The sequence below is a fragment of the Epinephelus moara genome, chromosome 8, assembly GCF_006386435.1.
Source record: "Epinephelus moara isolate mb chromosome 8, YSFRI_EMoa_1.0, whole genome shotgun sequence".
Lineage (NCBI taxonomy): Eukaryota > Metazoa > Chordata > Actinopteri > Perciformes > Serranidae > Epinephelus > Epinephelus moara.
Genome location: NC_065513.1, coordinates 4224861 through 4244089, shown reverse-complemented (window position 1 = coordinate 4244089; position 19229 = coordinate 4224861). Strand labels below are relative to the sequence as shown.

Below are 19229 nucleotides of genomic sequence, written 5' to 3'. Positions count from 1 at the left end.
ACAGACACACACACACAGACACAGAGACACACACACACACACACACACACACACACACACACACACATACTGCCACCCACACTCCACGCACTCACCTTATTTCATACCTAAAGTATAGATACAGCATACAAATAAAACCTAGTAGCTGGCATTCATATCATACATGAATGGTTTATATTCAACTTTCAAACTGTTTTATTTCTTCTCGCTTTCTTACTCTTTATACTATGTTAGTCGCTCCAAACATCTAAAATTGCTGCAGATGCTTTTACATTGGAGTAAGCTGAAAGCCTGGTGCATCTCATAGAGACATTAATGGGTGCCTTATGTCTGTATCAGATGCCAATGGGCAGGACAAAGCCTTGGTATTTGCAACATGCTCTCATCCCAAGTCATCACATATCACTGCTTTGTCAGTGGACTCTCAAGTCAACATATTACATGCTAGGTATCCTTTTGTGTCTGCTGTTTATGTTCCAGGAGGAACAATGAACAATGAATGCTGGGATGTCAACAAAAACACATAGTTAGGTTTAGAAAAAAACATCTTGGTTTGGGTCTACATTCATACGGGAAGCAAAGAATAGCCTCCAGGGTGAAAGTCTGGAGTTTGTTGGACTCATCTACCACCCCTCCCCACCCTTTCTAGGACGTTCTAGTTCCTTATATGATGCCATTACAGACATCGTTTCAGGCTGATACCTGCCAGCAGTGTATCATACTGCCGCAACAGGTGCCATCCACCTGCATTATAAATGGTGCAGTCTGGCCAGCTGGCGGTGTATCATACCGCTGCAAAAGGTGGCTTTTGGTGCCAGTGTCCGACGCCAAAATCACTGACAAAGTAGTGGTATTTGATGACTTTGGAATAAGAATGGTCTGGTATCTGATGACCTTGGAATGATAACGGGTTGACAAATATGGACACTTATAGGCTTTGTTACGGCAGAAGCACAAGACGTAAACAATTTCTCAACTGGAACAGGAGAACAGAAACTGCCCAACAAATCTACATCTTAGAGAAGTACTGAAGTATTGAGAAGTATCATGATTCAATTCGAATCAATCACATCCTCTGAGAATTAGTTCCAAACTAAAAGTGATTCAACAGCTGATTCTCGGCAAGAATTTAAAGCAGCTCCCCTAAAGGATTTACCAAAAGGTTTTCTACACATGCTGCCTGTACCACGGACACAGGAAAAATTTCAAGTGTCCAAACTTGGTCTCCTAAGACCCTGTCTGCAGGCACAAAGAACTTCAACAAAAGCAACTCTGACATAACACTTTACATTGCCAGTAATCATAGCTAGAGTGCTAGTATATGCCCCATAAGTATCTGACCAAAGCAGTATTAAGTATTCTCAAAGTGACATAACACGTTATCTGAAAACAAAACCTCAGCTACCAAAGACTACAAACTGAAATTACACAACAAAAACATTTAACGCCACACAAATAGATTTCCTTGAACTCAGAAACTTGTTGGTCAAATTGTCCTTATACAACACAAAGGAACCTTGCTAGTATGCATAACTCATACATGAATACAACTAAAATTTGAACCATAGCAAAATCACCAAACAAGTTGCCAAGGTGAGGACACTCATCATAGCAGATAAGGCCAGCTACAGTCTCGCCCTTTGTAGGACTTTCCCTGGACAATAGTTTGCACATTCCTGCATAACTGTGCACTTTAAAAACTGACACCTAACTACAAGGTCTCTCAGAGAACGCAGACCTCTGCCAAGGCCAAACACCCTATCTGTCAATGTACACAAAAGTGAAAACTAAATCATGTATTCACCCCATGATTCACTTCAAAATGTAATGGGTTCTACCTTAGCCCATGTTACGCCTCTCCACCAACGTTCATGAAAATTGGGCTGGTAGTTTTTCCCTAAATCATGCTGACAAACAAACAAATAGACCAAGAAACAAACAAACCAAATTGAGAATATTACCTCCTTGGTGAAGGCAATTACATATTCTTATTTTTTTCACATTCTCTTGAAAATTATCCTATTTTTATTTTGTATTATGTCCCATACTGTTTATTGTCATGCACCAAACCACCAAGTCAGATTCCTTAAATGTACAAACCTACTTGGTAGTAAACATTCACACTTCACAAGAGCTAGTGCACAGTTCAGTTCACACAGATTTAAATTAACTGGTTCACATTCATAGTTCACAATTTTAATTTTGAACTACTTCAGAAGTCCCCAAAATTGAACAAATTTATGTTAATGGCTTCTCACTCAGATCTTGTCACATATCGACATTTGGTCACAGACTTTCCATGTCGAGACATGACATGCAAAGTACCCTGGGCATGTTGGTTGTTGATGTTCTGGGTCACTTCAGCCTGTTACATGCATTGTCTGTTTTCATCGTTTAGCCAACCGTGGTTGGGTTTCGGACAGTGGAGCAGGGTTTGGCTTTACAATCATATGGGAAGTGAACACTGGCCTCCTGGGTAAAAGTTTGTGTTTGTTGGACCCATCCACCACCCCTCCCACCAGCTCTGCCTGGATTTCCACTCCCTGAAACTTTCGTTGTTGTTCCGCCATGTTCACCACAATGTTGCTGGGCACCATTAAACAATAACAGTGACTGACTGAGCATAATGCCAGTGTGAAAGGACACCTTTTTTGTCGACGTCTGATGTCAATGACATTCGGAGTGAGAAAGAGTTGTATTTTTCCATGTTTTTATGTCTAAGTAACTAATGATGGCAACATTTTTTGAAACTGGTCCAGTAATGATTGAAACTGCTGTAGCTGGCAGCCACGAAACAGGTAACCACTCAGTGCATTTTTGCAACGTCAATGTAAGTCAGCTAAGAGTGTTTGTTTTTGCCTCCGACAGGCTGAGATTGTTATCATAAGCTTGTGACAACATTATGAAAAGAATCTCTACAGATAGACCTTTTAGAGTAAGACTTAATTAGAAACATCCCCAAAATTGCTAGCATCAAACAGGCCAGACTCCATTCGAATAAGCTGTAATTTTTTCATAGTAAAATACATTTCAGTCAAATTTGACAGAAACAAAATTAAACTAACAAGAGCCATCTTGGTTCCAACAATCACCAACTCTGGTTTGGTTGAAATAAACCCTTAATTTTCGCAGTTAGATGTGAAACTCTATAGACACTAAAATTACAATTTATTTAAATGGAGTCTGGTGTGTTAGGCAATAGCAATTTAGAGGCTGTTTCTGGTTAAACAGAAAGTATCTTACACCTTAACAAAAAGGTCTGTCTCTGTAGAGATCCTTTCCACAATGTTGCCAGGCACCTATAATAACAATCTGAGCCTGTCAGTGGCAAAAACAAAAGCTTTTAGTGGACGTTCTTTGACAGAGCACAAATGCCCTTGTGGTTTTATTGCAGTCTGTTTCCCTGCTGCTGGTTGCAGTGGTCTCTCTCAATACTGGGGCAGTTTCATAAATTGTTGTTCTCATTGGTCACGTAGACAGAAAAAAATGGGAAAGTAGAGTCCAGGTTGAAAACTGATGAGGTCACCCTTTATGTAAAAAACAAAGCGTATACAAAGTGTTGAGCTAGTGTACAGGCCGGTCAGTAATGATTTATAAAACTGCATCCACATCCTGACTTTGCCACATGTCACCAGATTCATTTTTTCCCTCACTGAGTCATGTTCTGTATTTGTTCCCTGCATTTGTGCAGATGTGAAGCTGCTGGAGGACCAGGCATTTGTGGAGGGCGTCCAGGAGCAGGTGAATGGGGCTCTCCTGGAGTACACTCTGTCCACCTACCCTCAGTTCCAGGAGAAGTTCAGCCAGGTGGTGGTGCGGCTGCCGGAGCTGCGCTCCCTCAGCACGCAGGCTGAAGACTACCTGTGCTACATGCATCTGAGCGGAGAGGTGCCCTGCAACAACCTGCTCATTGAGATGCTGCACGCCAAGCGAGCCTGTGTGTGAGGGATCCACATGTGTTGCTCTAGGTGAGACTGTGTGTGTGAGAGGGAAAGTGTGAGTGAGATGAAAACAACCAAATGAAGATAGACAGGTTCATATTGGGTCATCCTTGTGAGGGCTTTTGTTTGAGTTAGAGAGGAGAAAATGTTCTTTAGAGTTTGGAATTATAAAGCTACATCTGTACTCAAGGTAGTTTGAACATTTTGAATGTTAATGTTTTCATATCCTGCAGAGCTACATTAATGTGACCTTTAAAAACTAGATTTTCTACCCTGTTTTCACAACTAGATTTGCCTGTAGAGTTGCATTATATTCTATTGGACCAAACTACACATGAATCCAACATCACCAAAAAGATTTTCTACATCCCACAGAGCTGCCCAGCAAACATTTAGACTCAGAGGAAGAAGCTTCAGCCTGCATCAGTGCTGCACAGTCATAAAAAACATGGTGTCAAAATGACTGTTAAGATATTTGTCTATAGCTGCTGCCTGCATCTTTTTGAAACATCTGCATCTAAATATTGTTCTGATATCACTGTAAAATTGTTTCCAATGCCACTTTAGGAATTGGGTGAGCTAATGTACACTTTTTCCAACAGATTTTGTAGCTTTTTTTCAGAAACTGAATTTAAGTGTTAATTTTGGACCCAAATATCAGATGCAACTTTATGATTTCAAGTTCACCAACACTGTTCTTAGATCATTATTATTAATTTTTAGATTTAAAGGGATAGTTTGGATTTTTTGAAGTTGGGTTGTATGGGATACATAGTCAGTGTCTTACAAACAGTAGATGTCAGTCAGCACACCCCCAGTTTGGAGAAGCATGATGGAGTCTGACATGAAAGCTAGGCAATTTACTGCTGTGGAGGGATCAGCAACAAAATGTATTAAAGCCACCTAAAAGAATCAATATCAGTTTAAGTGTATGCTATATTAAGAATAGTTTCACTGCTTCACCTTTCCTTACCTTGTTTTCAAAATACATTTCCATTTTCACAGGAAATGTACAGTTTGCATACAGTGTCTTTCAAAAATTAATCAAACTACATCGGTAAAACACGTCAAATTGAGTTTTTTTTCCTTAAATAACAAACGCATGTGGTTATGTTTAGCTAACACCCGTATATGATTGGGTTTAGGCAACAAAAGTATGTGGTTGGGTTTAAGAAAAAGAAAAGGGTTTGGCTTTACAATCATATAGGAAATGAACACCAGTCTCCTGGGTGAAAGTCGTTGGTTGTTGGTGACTTTAGTGAATGCGAACTTACCCTTTTAAACACCAGAGTCACACATTAACACAAACTAACTAACCAGCAGCAGTAGACCAGCAGCTCCTGTGTTCAGAAATGTTAAATTATAGTTTTTCTCAGTGGGGTGTGGGTTTGAAGAGAACGATGTAATGGCTTCATTTTCCCGTTAGAAATCGCTGTTTGACATTAGGGTGAAACAGTGAAAATACTCTCAATATATTGTACACTTAAACTAACATTGATCTTTTTTAGGTGGCTAAGATATATTTTGTCGCTGACCCCAGTAGTAGATTGCTTAGTTTACATGTTAGACTGCTGCCTGCTTCTCCAAACTGGGGGTGTACTGACTGACATCTACTGTATGTCATACACTGTTTATAGATTGATTAATCACACAACCCCACTATAAAAAATTAATTATTCCTTTAAGACAGACTTTAGGATAACATGACACACTGTGGTCTCGTTAGAATAGACTATCACTTCTGCCCATATCTCTACATTTGTTCTTTTTGCCACCAGTGTTTTAAAAAAAAAACTAAATATGAAAGCTCTATGGGGTTCAATATAGTTTTGTTTTAATCTATTTAGATGTTAATATATTTATATATCAAAGCCAGACATGTTAAGAGCAACACATTCAGTTATTCATTGCTCTTACCAAGAAAGAGAAAATACAAGGGAGAGAAAGACGGATAAGGACAGAGACAAAGAGAGAGGCAGATTTTAAAAAAGTGAATGAAATAGAGAGAAAAACTGAAAACTAAAGAAAGCCAGAGCAGAGAGGTGCAGTAAGAGGAGATAGAAAAGACATATAAATGACAGTAAGAGGAATGACAAAGACAGCATTTTTCTTTCTTTAAGTAAAGATGCGAATAGCAAAAACAAAGCGTCATAATTGCCCTTCAGTTTTTTACTGAGGAGCCAGAGAGAGACAACACAGGGAGGGAAAATATGCATCTGGCAACATTTGGTTTCAAGTTTCTTTGTAAAATTTAATTTGTTTGTTGGTCAATGCCCCAAGAAACAATAGATCTTCAAAAAATGAAGGTGTGGTGTTCACACTCATGTTTGTGTCACTTTTCAACACACTGCACAGTATGTGGACCAGAGATCGACTGATCTGTGTGCTGATACTGATATGGTTTGCACTGAAGCAGCTGTACCAATTTTACCAATTTTTTTTAGTATCCACAATGAAAATAACTTATACATTATCTATAAAACGTTAATGCTCACTTTTTTCTTATTGTCAATAAATCTCATAAAAAGAACCCAACAACAATATGTTATTCTGTCTCTCAATACTCAATAACTTCCCTACCCTGTCTGTGGCTGTCAGTCTCAAACCCTCTCTCTCAGTATTTCTTGTTAAACCAACACTGAAACACACTGGTTCATGTTGGTATTAATGTTGACCAGCATTAGAGAACACAACAGCTGTATATAACACACAGTCTGTTTAATTCACAGCATCACTGATGTGCATGTTAAATATAAACTGGTGTGCCATAAACACGTGTTTGGGTGTTTGCCACTTTAACAGACTGGAGGATGATCTGAGTTTCACGTGTCACTTGTCTTTAGTAAACTGGGTCTGCAGTTGATGTTTTACTCAACTGTATTGCTGTGAACTAATCAGGTTATAAATATGTTGGTGGCCAAAACATAACCTGTTCTCACAGAAATATATAAAATGACCACAACCTCATGCAACAGTTTGTGTGACATCTTACGAATTAGTGACCCTTGACTGATGTAACGTACTTAACATAAAGTTACGTACTTAATGTAAAGTTAGATAGGTTAAGTTTAGGCAAGTAAAGTACTTGGATTGAGTCTGTCAGTTCTTAGATTTAAGAAAAGAAACATGGTGACCATGTACCTTAAAATAAATTCACACAATTCTGAACATCAGTCTCCTGGGGGGAAAGTCTTGTTTTTTGTGACCCATCCACCACCCCAACTTGCCTCCTTAAGAGGACTGCTCGCTGCTTTACTCCCACATTGACATTTTTTCCTTCAACAACAAATGCAAGTGGTTACGTTTAGCCAACACACGCACAGGATTGAGTTTAGGCAACAAAAGCATGTAAAAAAGAACAGGATTTGGCTTTACAATCTAACGGGAAGCAAACACCACCCTCCCGGGTGAAAGTTGGTGGTTATTGGACCCATCCTCCACCCCTCCCACCCACCGTACTTGGACTTTCACTCCCTTGAATTTCATTGTCCAGGGATGGAAACAGTGCAGTTGGAAAGGCAATAGGATCATTTGTCATAGTGGACACTCTAATTCTCTGGTTCAACATTGTCACACGTTGGGCAGTGGTTAATCATACAACCTCATAAGTAGTATAAAGAGGAAGAACATCTGCGTAGGGAGGAGGCTGGATTTTTAAGTGAGAGACTGCTGTCTGTGGTCCATGTGAAACTAAAAGTCAACGTGGACTTCATTTAACTTAACATACTTATGTCTCTTACATTATGTCCTGTATGTTACAAACATAGTTGCTTTAACCAAAAACAAAATCTTTTTCAAAACCTTAAAAAGTAGTTTTGTTGCCTAAACTTAACCGTGCTGCCACCACTTAATGCAGTGTTCAGAGGTCATGGACATTTCATGTATTTCTGTGAGACCACGTTGTGAAAACAGATCATTTTTACACAATGAGCTTGTATACAGACTATGTGTCAGGTAGGTGTGTGCTCATTTGGATACAAATAAGAGCCAGTACAGACAGCCTCTCCTCCAAGATCAGCATTAGTGCTTATAGTTTTAATGTGCTGATGGCTGTTCAATCCTTTCAATATTTTTTTGAGTTTTGTCCGTTACTCACCTGACCTGTTTGCCCCCCCACCCCCAGTGTCTGGATGTCCAATTTGTTTGACCTTGTCTCCAAAGAACTGCGTTCATACAAAGCGCAGAATATTGCGTCCAGAGTCATATGTATACATATATAACACATGTATTGATAAATTATTGGCTTCTTACTCGCTAAGGTTTAATTGCACTTACAGTAACGATTGTAGCTGCCATCAACTCGAGTCATTTTCAAGTTAGCTTCACTTTGTTTCCACCAGGGCTGCTTGGCTATTCACAGATTACCGTGTCGTGCCGGCGCGCGCGTGTGTGTGTGTGTATGTGTGGATGTGTGTGGATGTGGAGTAGTTCAGCGCCAGCACAGAGGGCAGAGAAGAGGCTGCAGGATGACAATGAAATAAACCAAAATGTGTAAAGGTACCGATAAAAGAACTGGTACCGTTCGTGCTTATCACTACGGCCTTTGAAATTTAGCCCCGGGCCTACAGCCACACTGGCACGGAGGTGTGGAACGCTGCAAGTGTGTGTTCCACCAATCAGCGTTCTTCAGCACATAGCCCCGCCCCTCAAGAATTCTGGGGAATCTGAGAAGTCCTACCCCCTTACTAGGTGCTTTTTTCAGGGAAAGTTTGGGATTGAGGGAAAGTTTTTTATCCGGGTAATTTTGGTGGAAATGCGCCGAGGTTTTTAAAATGTACCAGGTAAATGATAAAAGCTCCTGCGGTGGAAAAGGGGCTATATTGTTGCCTAAACCTAACCACATGCTTTTATTGACATGCTGGCATTGGTTGCAGTGTCATAGGATGTCAACAGCGTCATACTTAAGGAGAAAACTTAAGGTGCTTTCTGCAACTGGTCCCTGAATCACTTTAAATGAGTACTGCAATTCAGGGTTCTGGAACCAGTCTAGGAGAGACAGTACTTAATGCATATGATGCTTTCTTTATTACTTGATCAATGTATGTCCCCTATAAATAATTAAATAAAACCACAAGCTAATGTTTAATACATGTATTAATACACACATTTTTTTCCTTGTTAGGTTGACGAATGTAACCATTGTGGGTCACTAATCTCTACTGATAAGAATATCTTACATATTTCTGCATATTGTATGCATTTTAAACAAAGTATCTTATCAGACAGCCAGTGGACAACACTACAAGCCTTATCGGCTCCGCACATAGTATCAGAAACCCACACTGCACTGCGTATTTGTAGCAGTCAGTGGTTTATCTGTGGCACTTACAATGTTGAAAAGTAACACATATTTTGTCCCCAGATTTATGAAAAGTGACACGCACATGACTCTCAACAATGATGACAATGTAACTGATATTCACTGTCACCAAGACCAAGTGAAAAACAAAGACACAGTCAAGGCAGTGTTTGTAATTTTGTGCAGCTCAACTTGATCACTGTGGACTTTGAAAATCATTCCTTGTTTGTCCATTTCAAGGTGTCGTAGACAATCACTCCGCCTGCCTTAACTTAATGTCTGCCTGAAAACACACACACACACACACACACACACACACACACACAGTAGCTGTGTGTTATCACTCTGTACAGTATATTTATGTTGTGAAGTGAATATCTTACTGCAAGATGAAGATACATTTCAACTGAAAAAGTTCTCTGCTTTATGTTGAGGTCAAATTGCTACTGTTGTGGAACTGATTCTCTTGATATTGCCTTTGGTTTTGCTCTTTGTTCACTTTTTATTTTCCTGTGAGTTGACAGTCCCGTCTTAAACTGAAGTGTTTTTTTCTCTCAAAAGAGAAAGTGACCGAGACATTTTGTTTTCTTGAAATATATTTTATTGTAATAGCATCAAACCAATAAATTTCAGTGAAGTAAAGCTCCAATCGGGTGTTGGTTATCATTGCACAACATGCATCAGTTGTATACAATATTCATTACAGTATAGTGTGGCTGTTACTTAGCCTTGTCCAACTTAGAACACTTTAGAAACTATTCACATCAGTTATATCCTAAAACATTAAACATCTGTTTTAGAAACAAATCAGTATTCAATATCAGTCTCACTGAGACCTGTGTAATTTCCCCAATAAAGTATACAATGTTTTTTTTTTCAAATTATTATTTTTTCATATTTAAAAGAGTGATTACATTTCATGGTAAAACAAAAGTCTTTAGAGGGAAATTGATCTATGTCTCAAATGCCCATTACATTGTAAAGCAGTGGCTCCCAAATGGTCCAGCTAGATTTCTCCTCATCCATTAGTTCAAAGTCCACACAGTTTATTATATATTATTATATATTAGTCATGCTGTCAACTAGTTTGCTATCTCTGATAAGTAGCTGTCCGTTATTAACTCACTCTACAGCAGGAAACAACACTTCAAAATAAAAGCTCTATGATGGAAATTCACTGTACTTAGAACTAAAGTGTGTGTGTGTGTTTTTTTTTTGTTTTTTTTTACAAACTTGACATGTTTGAAAGTCAGTTGTGTTCCATTCAGAATGGACCCGCAACCCAATTTTGGACCACGACCCATCAGTTGGAAACCGCTGTTGTAGAATACACCGTGATGTCTGCTATAAAAGAGTACAACTGTCATGCCAGGGAAATAAACAAAAACCCCTGATCAGTATCAGGTGATAATATGAGAGGATTCATGTTATCACCTGACACTGATCATTTTTCTAACCAACTCTCTGACAGCAAGAGAGAGAGAGAGAGAGAGAGAGAGAGAGAGAGAGAGAGAGAGAGAGAGAGAGAGAGAGAGATTTGATTTAAAAAAAATTAAAAATCACTTCAAAAGTTGTACAGGCCAAAGAACCTCAGCTACATCTAAGCCTACCCAACAAAAAAATAACCAAAATCAGACACCAAAAACAGAAGGCCAAACAAAGGAACAGAGCAGCAGGAACAAGGAGCGGCTGATATACAACAATCATACAATTTAAAACATGAAGACCAACCTTTCATTGTCTGCCACAGAGCATAACACTGCCCCTACTGCCCATCCCGATGGAATGGGCAGTAGGGGCAGAGTCGTTTTTCCGACTCAGCCAGATAGCTAGCTTGGCAGTAGCTGGAAGGAAGTTTAAAGTGATAGTTCAGGTTTTTGGACATGAAGTTGTGTGAAACGCTGACCATCTGTAGCGATGGTGATGAACTGTCTAATTGATTTCTGTTGGCGTGCTGTCTTGCGGGCCTGCACGGTGGAGTGATACTGGCCAGAAAATAGTCCCAATTGATAGCAAGGTCTGACGTAATGCGGGGATGTTTTAAAATTATTGAAATAGTCTAACAAAACACATGCATACTTTTTTGTAGCTTAAAACCTTTTGGTTACATGTCCCCTGTACATCTTCAGAACTACTTTTTCTCCGGTAAGTCACATCAGAGCTACAGATGGTCAGCGTTTCACACAACTTCATGTCCAAAAACCTGAACTATCACTTTAACAGTGTGTGAATGTCCCTCTTCCTGGCGAGGTACCTGGGACTGTATATGAACAGTGGAAAAGATAAAACCCTCCTCCAGGCCTTCAAACCAACCCTTCAACAGTTGAAACACACCGAGCAACCTTGGACACTGAACAAAAAAAGTGTGCTAAAGTTTCACAGTGTGAACAGAAAAGACAAGCTTCCCCATGATCTGGATCCATGTGTGCTATGTATCGCTCCATGCACAACCCTCCACTGGAGGTCAGCTGATCATTTTTCAACTGGTGGTTTTTATAGGGTCCGCCACCAGCCCTTTGGGGAGGAGCCTGGGCCAAAAAACATGGTCCACCTTGATGCAATCATGGCCTGCAGAGACTGAAAATGCCTGATTCAAAAACACGACATCTCCTTCCACTGTTATGCTGACAACACCCAGCTTTATCTTCCCCTCAAACCTAACGACCAGTCCAAACTCACCAACATCCAAAACTGCATTAATGAAAAAAAGTCCTGGATCAACTCAATGACAGTAAATCAGAAATCATTCTCTTCAGCCCCTCTGACAACATCAACTTGATATCCAACAGTCTTGGCAACCTATCCACTTTCATCAAACCTCACGTCAAAAACCTTGGTTTCATTTTTGATTCACCACTCAAGTTTGATAAACAGGTCAATTCAGTAGTTAAAGCCGTTTTTTTCCAACTCCGCACCATTTCAAAACTCAAGCCATTCCTCACATTCAAGGACCTAGAAATAGTCATCCAAGCCTTCATTTCCACCCGCCTGGATTACTGCAATTCACTGTACACCGGAATCAATCAATCATCTCTCTCCCGCTTACAAATGGTACAAAACACTGCAGCCAGACTTCTAACAGGAACCCGTAAGAGAGACCACATTACCCCCATCCTGGCCTCTCTCCACTGGCTACCTGTTCAATTCAGAATTGATTTTAAACTGCTTTTGTTTGTATATAAATCCCTGAATGGTCTGGCCCCCACCTACCTCACAGAACTTGTAACCCCCTATACTACCTCCAGATCCCTCAGGTCGGCTGACCTGGGGCTCCTAGCGGTACGACGCTCCAATTTTAAACACAGGGGTGACCGTGCCTTTGCGGTTGCAGCCCCAAGACTCTGGAACAGCATCTCCCCTTCTATCAGATTTGCCCCTTCCATTGACTCGTTTAAATCTAGGCTCAAAACATACCTCTTCTCAAAGGCATTTGTATCCCCCTCACATGATATTTTAGTCTCCCACTCTGTGCTTATTTGTGCCTTGATTTATGTATTTATGTATGTTGCTGCTATGGCTCTGGTTTTTGTGTTATTGTGTTTCTTCTGTATTTTTTCATTTTTTATTTTTTATATGTTCAGCACTTTGGTCAACGCGAGTTGTTTTTTAAATGTGCTTTATAAATAAAGTTGACTTGACTTGACTTGACTTGACTGATGTTCACGCACAGGATGTAAGCAGCCTTGGTCATCAGCCCTCTGCAAGATTGACTTAGCAGTGTCCAGCCACAGCACACCGCAGTGGTACAGCAGTCTCTTTGCTGTCTTCAGCCTAAAGGCCGCCACCCGTAAAGCGATGTCTATGAAACCTTGCCTCCTTCATCCACTGGTAAATACAGCACAGGGGCCCGAATCCAGTGCTGCCCTGACCAGAAGAAGTCCACTATAGACTGCTGGATGACTTTAATCAGGCCTCTTGGTGGGGGAAGAACAATAAGCCAAAGCGTCGAGGCGACCAAGTTGCGAGCAACCAAAACTTGACCCCTATTTGACAGCTGGGGTAGCAACCATTTCCAGCTAGACAACTTGTCACACACTTTCTCCATCACGCCCTCCCAATTCTGCCTCTGATACTCCTCTGTCCCAAAGAACACGCTCAACACCTTCATCTCTCTTTCCCCCCACTGCAGACATGCAGGCAGACTGGGCACTGCCTTACCTGTCCACCTCCCAACCTTGAAGGCCTCACTCTTATCCCAGTTTACTTTGGCCAAGGAGGCCCTCTGATACATAACCAGAATATCCTGAAGAGCTGTGACATCCCTCTGATCCCAGAAAAAAGACATTTAAATCATCTGCATATGGAGATGCTGTCAAAGGTTGGTTGTGGTGTGTCCCTGACAAAGCAAACCCACTGTGTCGGCTTCTCAGCCTGCACAGCAGAGGTTCAAAAGCCGGACAGTACAGTTGCCCTGAAATGGGGCACCCCTGCTATACATCCCAGCCGGCTCAACCCTCCCCCAACCTTCACCAAACACTCTACACTCTTGTCCAGCAGCCTCACCCAAGAAACAAAGTTATGACCAAACCCAAACGATTTGAACACATGGAACAAATAGCTATGTTCCACCCCGTCAAAAGCTTTTTCCTGATCAAGAGATATGATGCCAGTGTCGAGATAATACAGATTCCACAGGTCTAACACATCACAAAACAGGAAAAGATTGTCCATTATTGTTTTGCCCGGTTCACAATATGTTTGGTCTATATGAGCAAGTATGTCGAGATAGTCTCGTAGCCTGTCTGACAGAGCTCTAGAGAGCACTTTGTAGTCTGTACACAAAAGGGCCACAGGTCTCCAGTCTTAAGTAGCGCTAAGTCTCCTTTCTTGGGAAGCAGGGAGAGAACTGCCCTCCTACAAGAGGTGGACATCGCCCCTGCATGAAAGCACTCCAAGAGCACCTCATGCAGGTCAGGATAAACCAAGCTCCAAAAATGCATGTAAAAGTCAGGGGTGAATCCATCTATCCCCGGAGCTTGCCCCACAGCTGTGTTCAGCTCCTCAAAGCTCAGTTCTCTGTCCAGGCCAACCCTTTCCTTTGGACTGAGCTGAGGGAGCCCCTCCAGCAGCTCTGCAACACTGGCACCATGAAAGTGCTGAGCTCTAGTGAGTTTTTTCTTCTTCAGCAAGGCATCCATGTCAGAGCCCGAGCTGCTGGCCATGGCACCTTCAATGTTCTTTATGCTTTTCTCCAGCTCCTGGACTGCTGCTTTGACCCTTGCTGTAGAGTGTGATGTAAACTGCTGGCAGAAGATGCGTATCTGAGCCCTGCCTACCTCCCACCACTGCCTCCATCCATCCATCCATCTTCTAACCGCTTCATCCTCTTGAGGGTCACGGGGGGGCTGGAGCCTATCCCAGCTGACATTGGGTGAGATGTCAGCCTGGACAGGTCGCACTATCGCAGGGCTGACACATAGAGACAGACAACCATTCACGCTCACATTCACACCTACAGACAATTAATTAGTTATCAATTAACCTAATCCCCAATCTGCATGGGAGGAAGCCGGAGTGCCCACGCTGACACGGGGAGAACATGCAAACTCCGCACAGAAGGGCTCCCACACCCGGGATCGAACCGGGAACCCTCTTGCTGTGAGGCGACAGTGCTAACCACCACACCACCGTGCCGCCCTCACCACTGCCTCAATGAATCAAAATTGCCCTTTTTACCTTGCCAGCAGGATCAAAAATCAGCAAAACCCTGGCAGAATACACTGTTCTGTAACAGCTTGTTGTTAAAATGCCAGTAAGACCTAACTCTCTGTGTTAGAGAAATGATTAACTCAGAAGTAATGAGATGGTGGTCAGTGAAACGACTGGAACAATGGAGCTACTGACAAGACTAGACGCAAGTGACTGTGAGATGTAAAACCTATCCAGCCTGCTGCACTCACTCACTCACTCACTCACTCACTCACTCACTCACTCACTCACTCACTCACTCACTGTATCTATCTATCTAACAGGTCTAGTTGAGCAAATAAACTGCCTAAGCCTCTAGCTGACTGAAGGTGTGGCTGTTCACTTGTCCTATCCATGGTGAAATCAATAGTGCAGTTCCAGTCTCCACCTTCTGCAACTCATTCTCCAAAACACATAAAAAACCTAGGCTGTCAGCTCTGTGATTTGGGGCATAGACATTAACAACGCAAAACACAGATCTGTTAACCTCTATCCTTACAACGAGGCACCTCCCCTTTACCAACTCTAAAACTGATAAAATCTTTGGGGTGGTTCTTCTAGTAAGCAGCACAGCTACTACCCCACTAACATTGGTGCCATGGCTGAGTGCACGCAGCCCCTCCCACCACAGCCCCCAATCTACCTCATTTGCCTGGTCAAGCCCTTTTATATCTATCCCTCCCCCGATTTATATTGAGGGAACCAACCCTGAGTCCCTGCATGAGGAGGGTAGAACAGAGAACGACACAGAAAAAGACCAACATAAAGCAACAGTCAGAAAGAAACACCCTGTGATGCATGATCATTATTTATTTTACATTTTTCTTCCTCAAACCAATTTTCCCTTTTGCAGCTTTTCCTAAAGCTGTGACATGCTTTTTAAGGCGATAAAGCCTTTTCTCATCAAGAAGCTCAAAACCAACCAGGTTTGCAAGAAAATGACAGATTTTATGAACTTATCCATGTCCTCAAAATAGTCTTGAACTTTGACTGACTGTCCATACATTTCATACAGAAAATCATCGCTCCAGTGAGTACAGATCTGTACTCACTGGAGTATCACCAACTGAGTGAACTGACACATTATCTGACTCTGAATTGTACTCCATATCCTCCTCCTCTCCTGTCACCTGGCTACATGGACTCTCACCTGCACTCCCAGCATCTGAATCAATGGGCCTATCTGTACTGTGCCCCTCCTCGCAGCCCATCCTGTCAGTCTTTGCCGAGCCACTGGGAGCAGCCAGCTCCACTGCCGGGGCCACACTCAAAACACTTCAAATGCCCCGAACTGGCATAAACCATGTACGCTCCATCACTGTGCCTTGCTCTGAAAGCCACCTCCAGACTCTGTAATGGAGGGTCCAGAAACATGAACACCTGCCTCCTGAGTGACTGAACGTGCTACAGCCTAGGGTCTCTGCACCCCAAGATGACAATTTTAAAGCACTGACCAATATCCCAAACCTCCGCAGATCGTTCTCCAACAGTGCGTTGGGGATGAAAGGTGGAACACCAGACATAGAAATCCTGACAGAGGGAAGTGACAGTGGGGAGACGGCGGTGTAACTTTCCCTAATCACTACACCTCTCTCAATCATCTCACTGACGTGCGGCTCCTCCTTAAGAAAAACCACCATAGCCTTATTCATTCGGGAAGCAAAAAGCAGCTTGTCATGCCCGATTTGTTCTCCTACAGCCAGCAAGACCTCCTCCACTGTCACACTGGGCTCTGGCGGGACTATGCATATCCCATGCCAGATAGACGGAGGCAGCGTCTCGGAGGAGACGTCAAGCAACCAGCGACAACCGTCAACACAAACTTATCTGATGACGCAGTAGGGGAAGTCGGTGATATTATACGCACTGGGTGGCAGCAGTTTGTAACTGTAATATTAAGAGCAAGAAAGTCTGTATAGGGAGGGTGGGAGGGGAGGTGGATAGGTGAAAAAAGACTTTCCCCAAAGTCTGCTGTTTGTTTCCTGTGTGAATTTTAAGCCGGACCATGTTGTTTTCTCTAAACCTTACCACATGCTTTTGTTGCCTAAACCTCAGAAAATCAACCTTAAAATGATGTGTTTAACTACACTGTAAATTTATTTTGAAAAAAGACAGTATGAAAGTAATGTGCAGAAACATTTCTTGTGAAAACTGAAGTGTATTTTGAAAAGACACAATGTTTGTAACAAGCGTCAATTGACACGCAGTGAAAGTCCACTGATGATGAGCCAGGATGAGAATGCCGAAATACGATGCCAAAATATGAAGCTGAAATACGATGCCGAAATATGTTACCAAAATGCGATGTTAACATGGCCAAATAATATCTAACATTGGCCCAGTTGGAACTCAAAGCCTGTCTCCTGGGTAAAAACCTGTGCTTTACCCATAATCACCCATGACCTTCTATCTAAGGGGACTTTGTCGGTCTTATACTACATCACCTGACTTTCTGGCAAAAGCCCTAATGGCTACTTCTCCCATATATGATCAAAGAAAGCTTGGCTAAAGTCTTCAGGCTCTTACAAACACCACAGGCTTGAGACAGTAATAAAATTTACATGTAGATAAATGGCATAAGTGTCTGTTATATTTAAAAAATAGGCGTTAGTAAATATAGTGTTTGTATGTAAAGAGGATGTCACATTGTGGCCGACTGATCACAACCATTTCACAATCAAACAAATAAATTGTCAATTAAATGTCCTTGTATAAGATAACAAATAAACAAACAAACATATATTTGCTTTTTTCATGGCGATTATATAATTAATATTTCCGGATTTTTGTAAGAGAAGTCTGAATGGATCACTTTTGTCTAGGGACAGGATGTCACCGTCTGTCCAATGTTTGCTGGGATGTTGATTGAAAACCAAATCACTGGTAAAAAATAATCACATTTAACATGGAGAGGTTCTCCAGAAAAAAATGGCTGACTGCTAGCTTGTCAGAGAAGAGATGTTTTTGCTTTCCATGTGTGTTATTGGAGGGTAATAGTACCTGGTCATTAACAGGCTTCCAGCATCTCAATCGTCTTTCTTAAATGATTATTAAACATGAAAGCAGCAGAAAAACACATACAACTGGGCTTGCTTAGCAGAGCAGCTACCCAAACTGACATCACATACAAACTGGGAACAGTATATGTATAGCAGCAGATTGAGGAGAACAGGTATATGCTCAGTCGGATTATTACCTGTTTTAAACTGTGTGGAAAATGGTAAATGGCACATTATGTCAAATAGTAAAACTGTGTTATTTTCTTGTTTTGCATCTGTGCAAAGTACTTGTTACCCTGTTACTTTTTTCACCATGGCAGAGAGCAGACATTCTAGATCGTAGCAGATTGTGCGAGTATAGTAAGCAAATCTGTAAATCCTAGGGTGGTGAAGGAAAGATCCCCCCTACTCACCCTATGATTGACTAGTACTCATTACTTTTGTTGGTTAGGGCAAGAGGAGTAGGACTGGTTAAGGTTAGGGTCAACCCGGTCTCACTCTGAAGGGGTAAACGTGGCAGGACAAGAATGAAAGTCTACAGTGGCGAAAGTCCAAGTAGAGCAGGCCATTCCTTCACTATCCAAGGATTTGCAAATTTGCGCACAGTAACAAACACCAAGAATTGTGATTCTTATTTTAAGATACACATCAGCAACCACAACATGATTCCTGGCCCATCAGGGAATCTACAAGCCCAGCCGAGTCACACAGAAACAGTCTGAACCTTACAGTATAGTGCATCATTCTGTAGGAAAATAGGCGAAAGTTGAGATGGCTGCTTGTTATAAAGCAGAACAAGGGAGAAACAAGGCAATTCTGCAATGTCTGAAGCCAACACCAGTTTGACAGTAGATGCTGTAGATAGATTTCGAGTTGTTGACTCAACAACAGTACATGTGCCTCCTGTTTACATGTGTGTCTTCACAATATCTCTGTAATGTTAACGCAAACATCTGTGTTTTACTCTCACAGCATCACACTGCTGTCTGCTGTGTGATGCTGTGTCTGCTATAGTCTCACACTATAACCTATCATATCTCTGTTGCTTCACCTTAAGCTGAAAAATCCTTCCACAAAATTGAAAATTATTTAAATGATGTGATGTTGACCGACCCGGTAAGGTCTACGCCAGGGTGCTGGAGAAGAGGGTCCGGTCGATAGTTGAACCTCGGATTGAGGAGGAGCAATGTGGTTTTCGTCCCGGACGCGGAACCGTGGACCAGCTCTTTACCCTCGCCAGGGTGCTGGAGGGGGCATGGGAGTTCGCCCAACCAGTCCACATGTGTTTTGTGGATTTGGAGA

The 19229-nt window shown here is 41.8% G+C and overlaps 2 protein-coding genes across 3 annotated transcripts in view; one reads left to right on the top strand and one right to left on the bottom strand.

Moving 5' to 3' along the window:
- Window positions 1-9846, top strand: part of LOC126393918 (nuclear receptor subfamily 5 group A member 2-like) — a 43013-nt gene extending 33167 nt beyond the window's left edge. The window contains exons 7-8 of one of the 2 annotated variants that reach the window (XM_050050359.1): window positions 3692-3968; window positions 4317-9846. In XM_050050359.1, the coding sequence (XP_049906316.1) occupies window positions 3692-3945 (254 nt within the window). In that variant the 3' untranslated portion in view covers window positions 3946-3968; window positions 4317-9846. Of the gene's footprint in view, window positions 1-3691 lie in introns of both variants that reach the window. The other variant, XM_050050358.1, reaches the window with a different exon arrangement.
- LOC126393944 (coiled-coil domain-containing protein 106-like) overlaps window positions 1-19229 on the bottom strand; it is a 613357-nt gene that overhangs the window by 489270 nt on the left and 104858 nt on the right. The gene's annotated exons all lie outside the window — the stretch shown is intronic.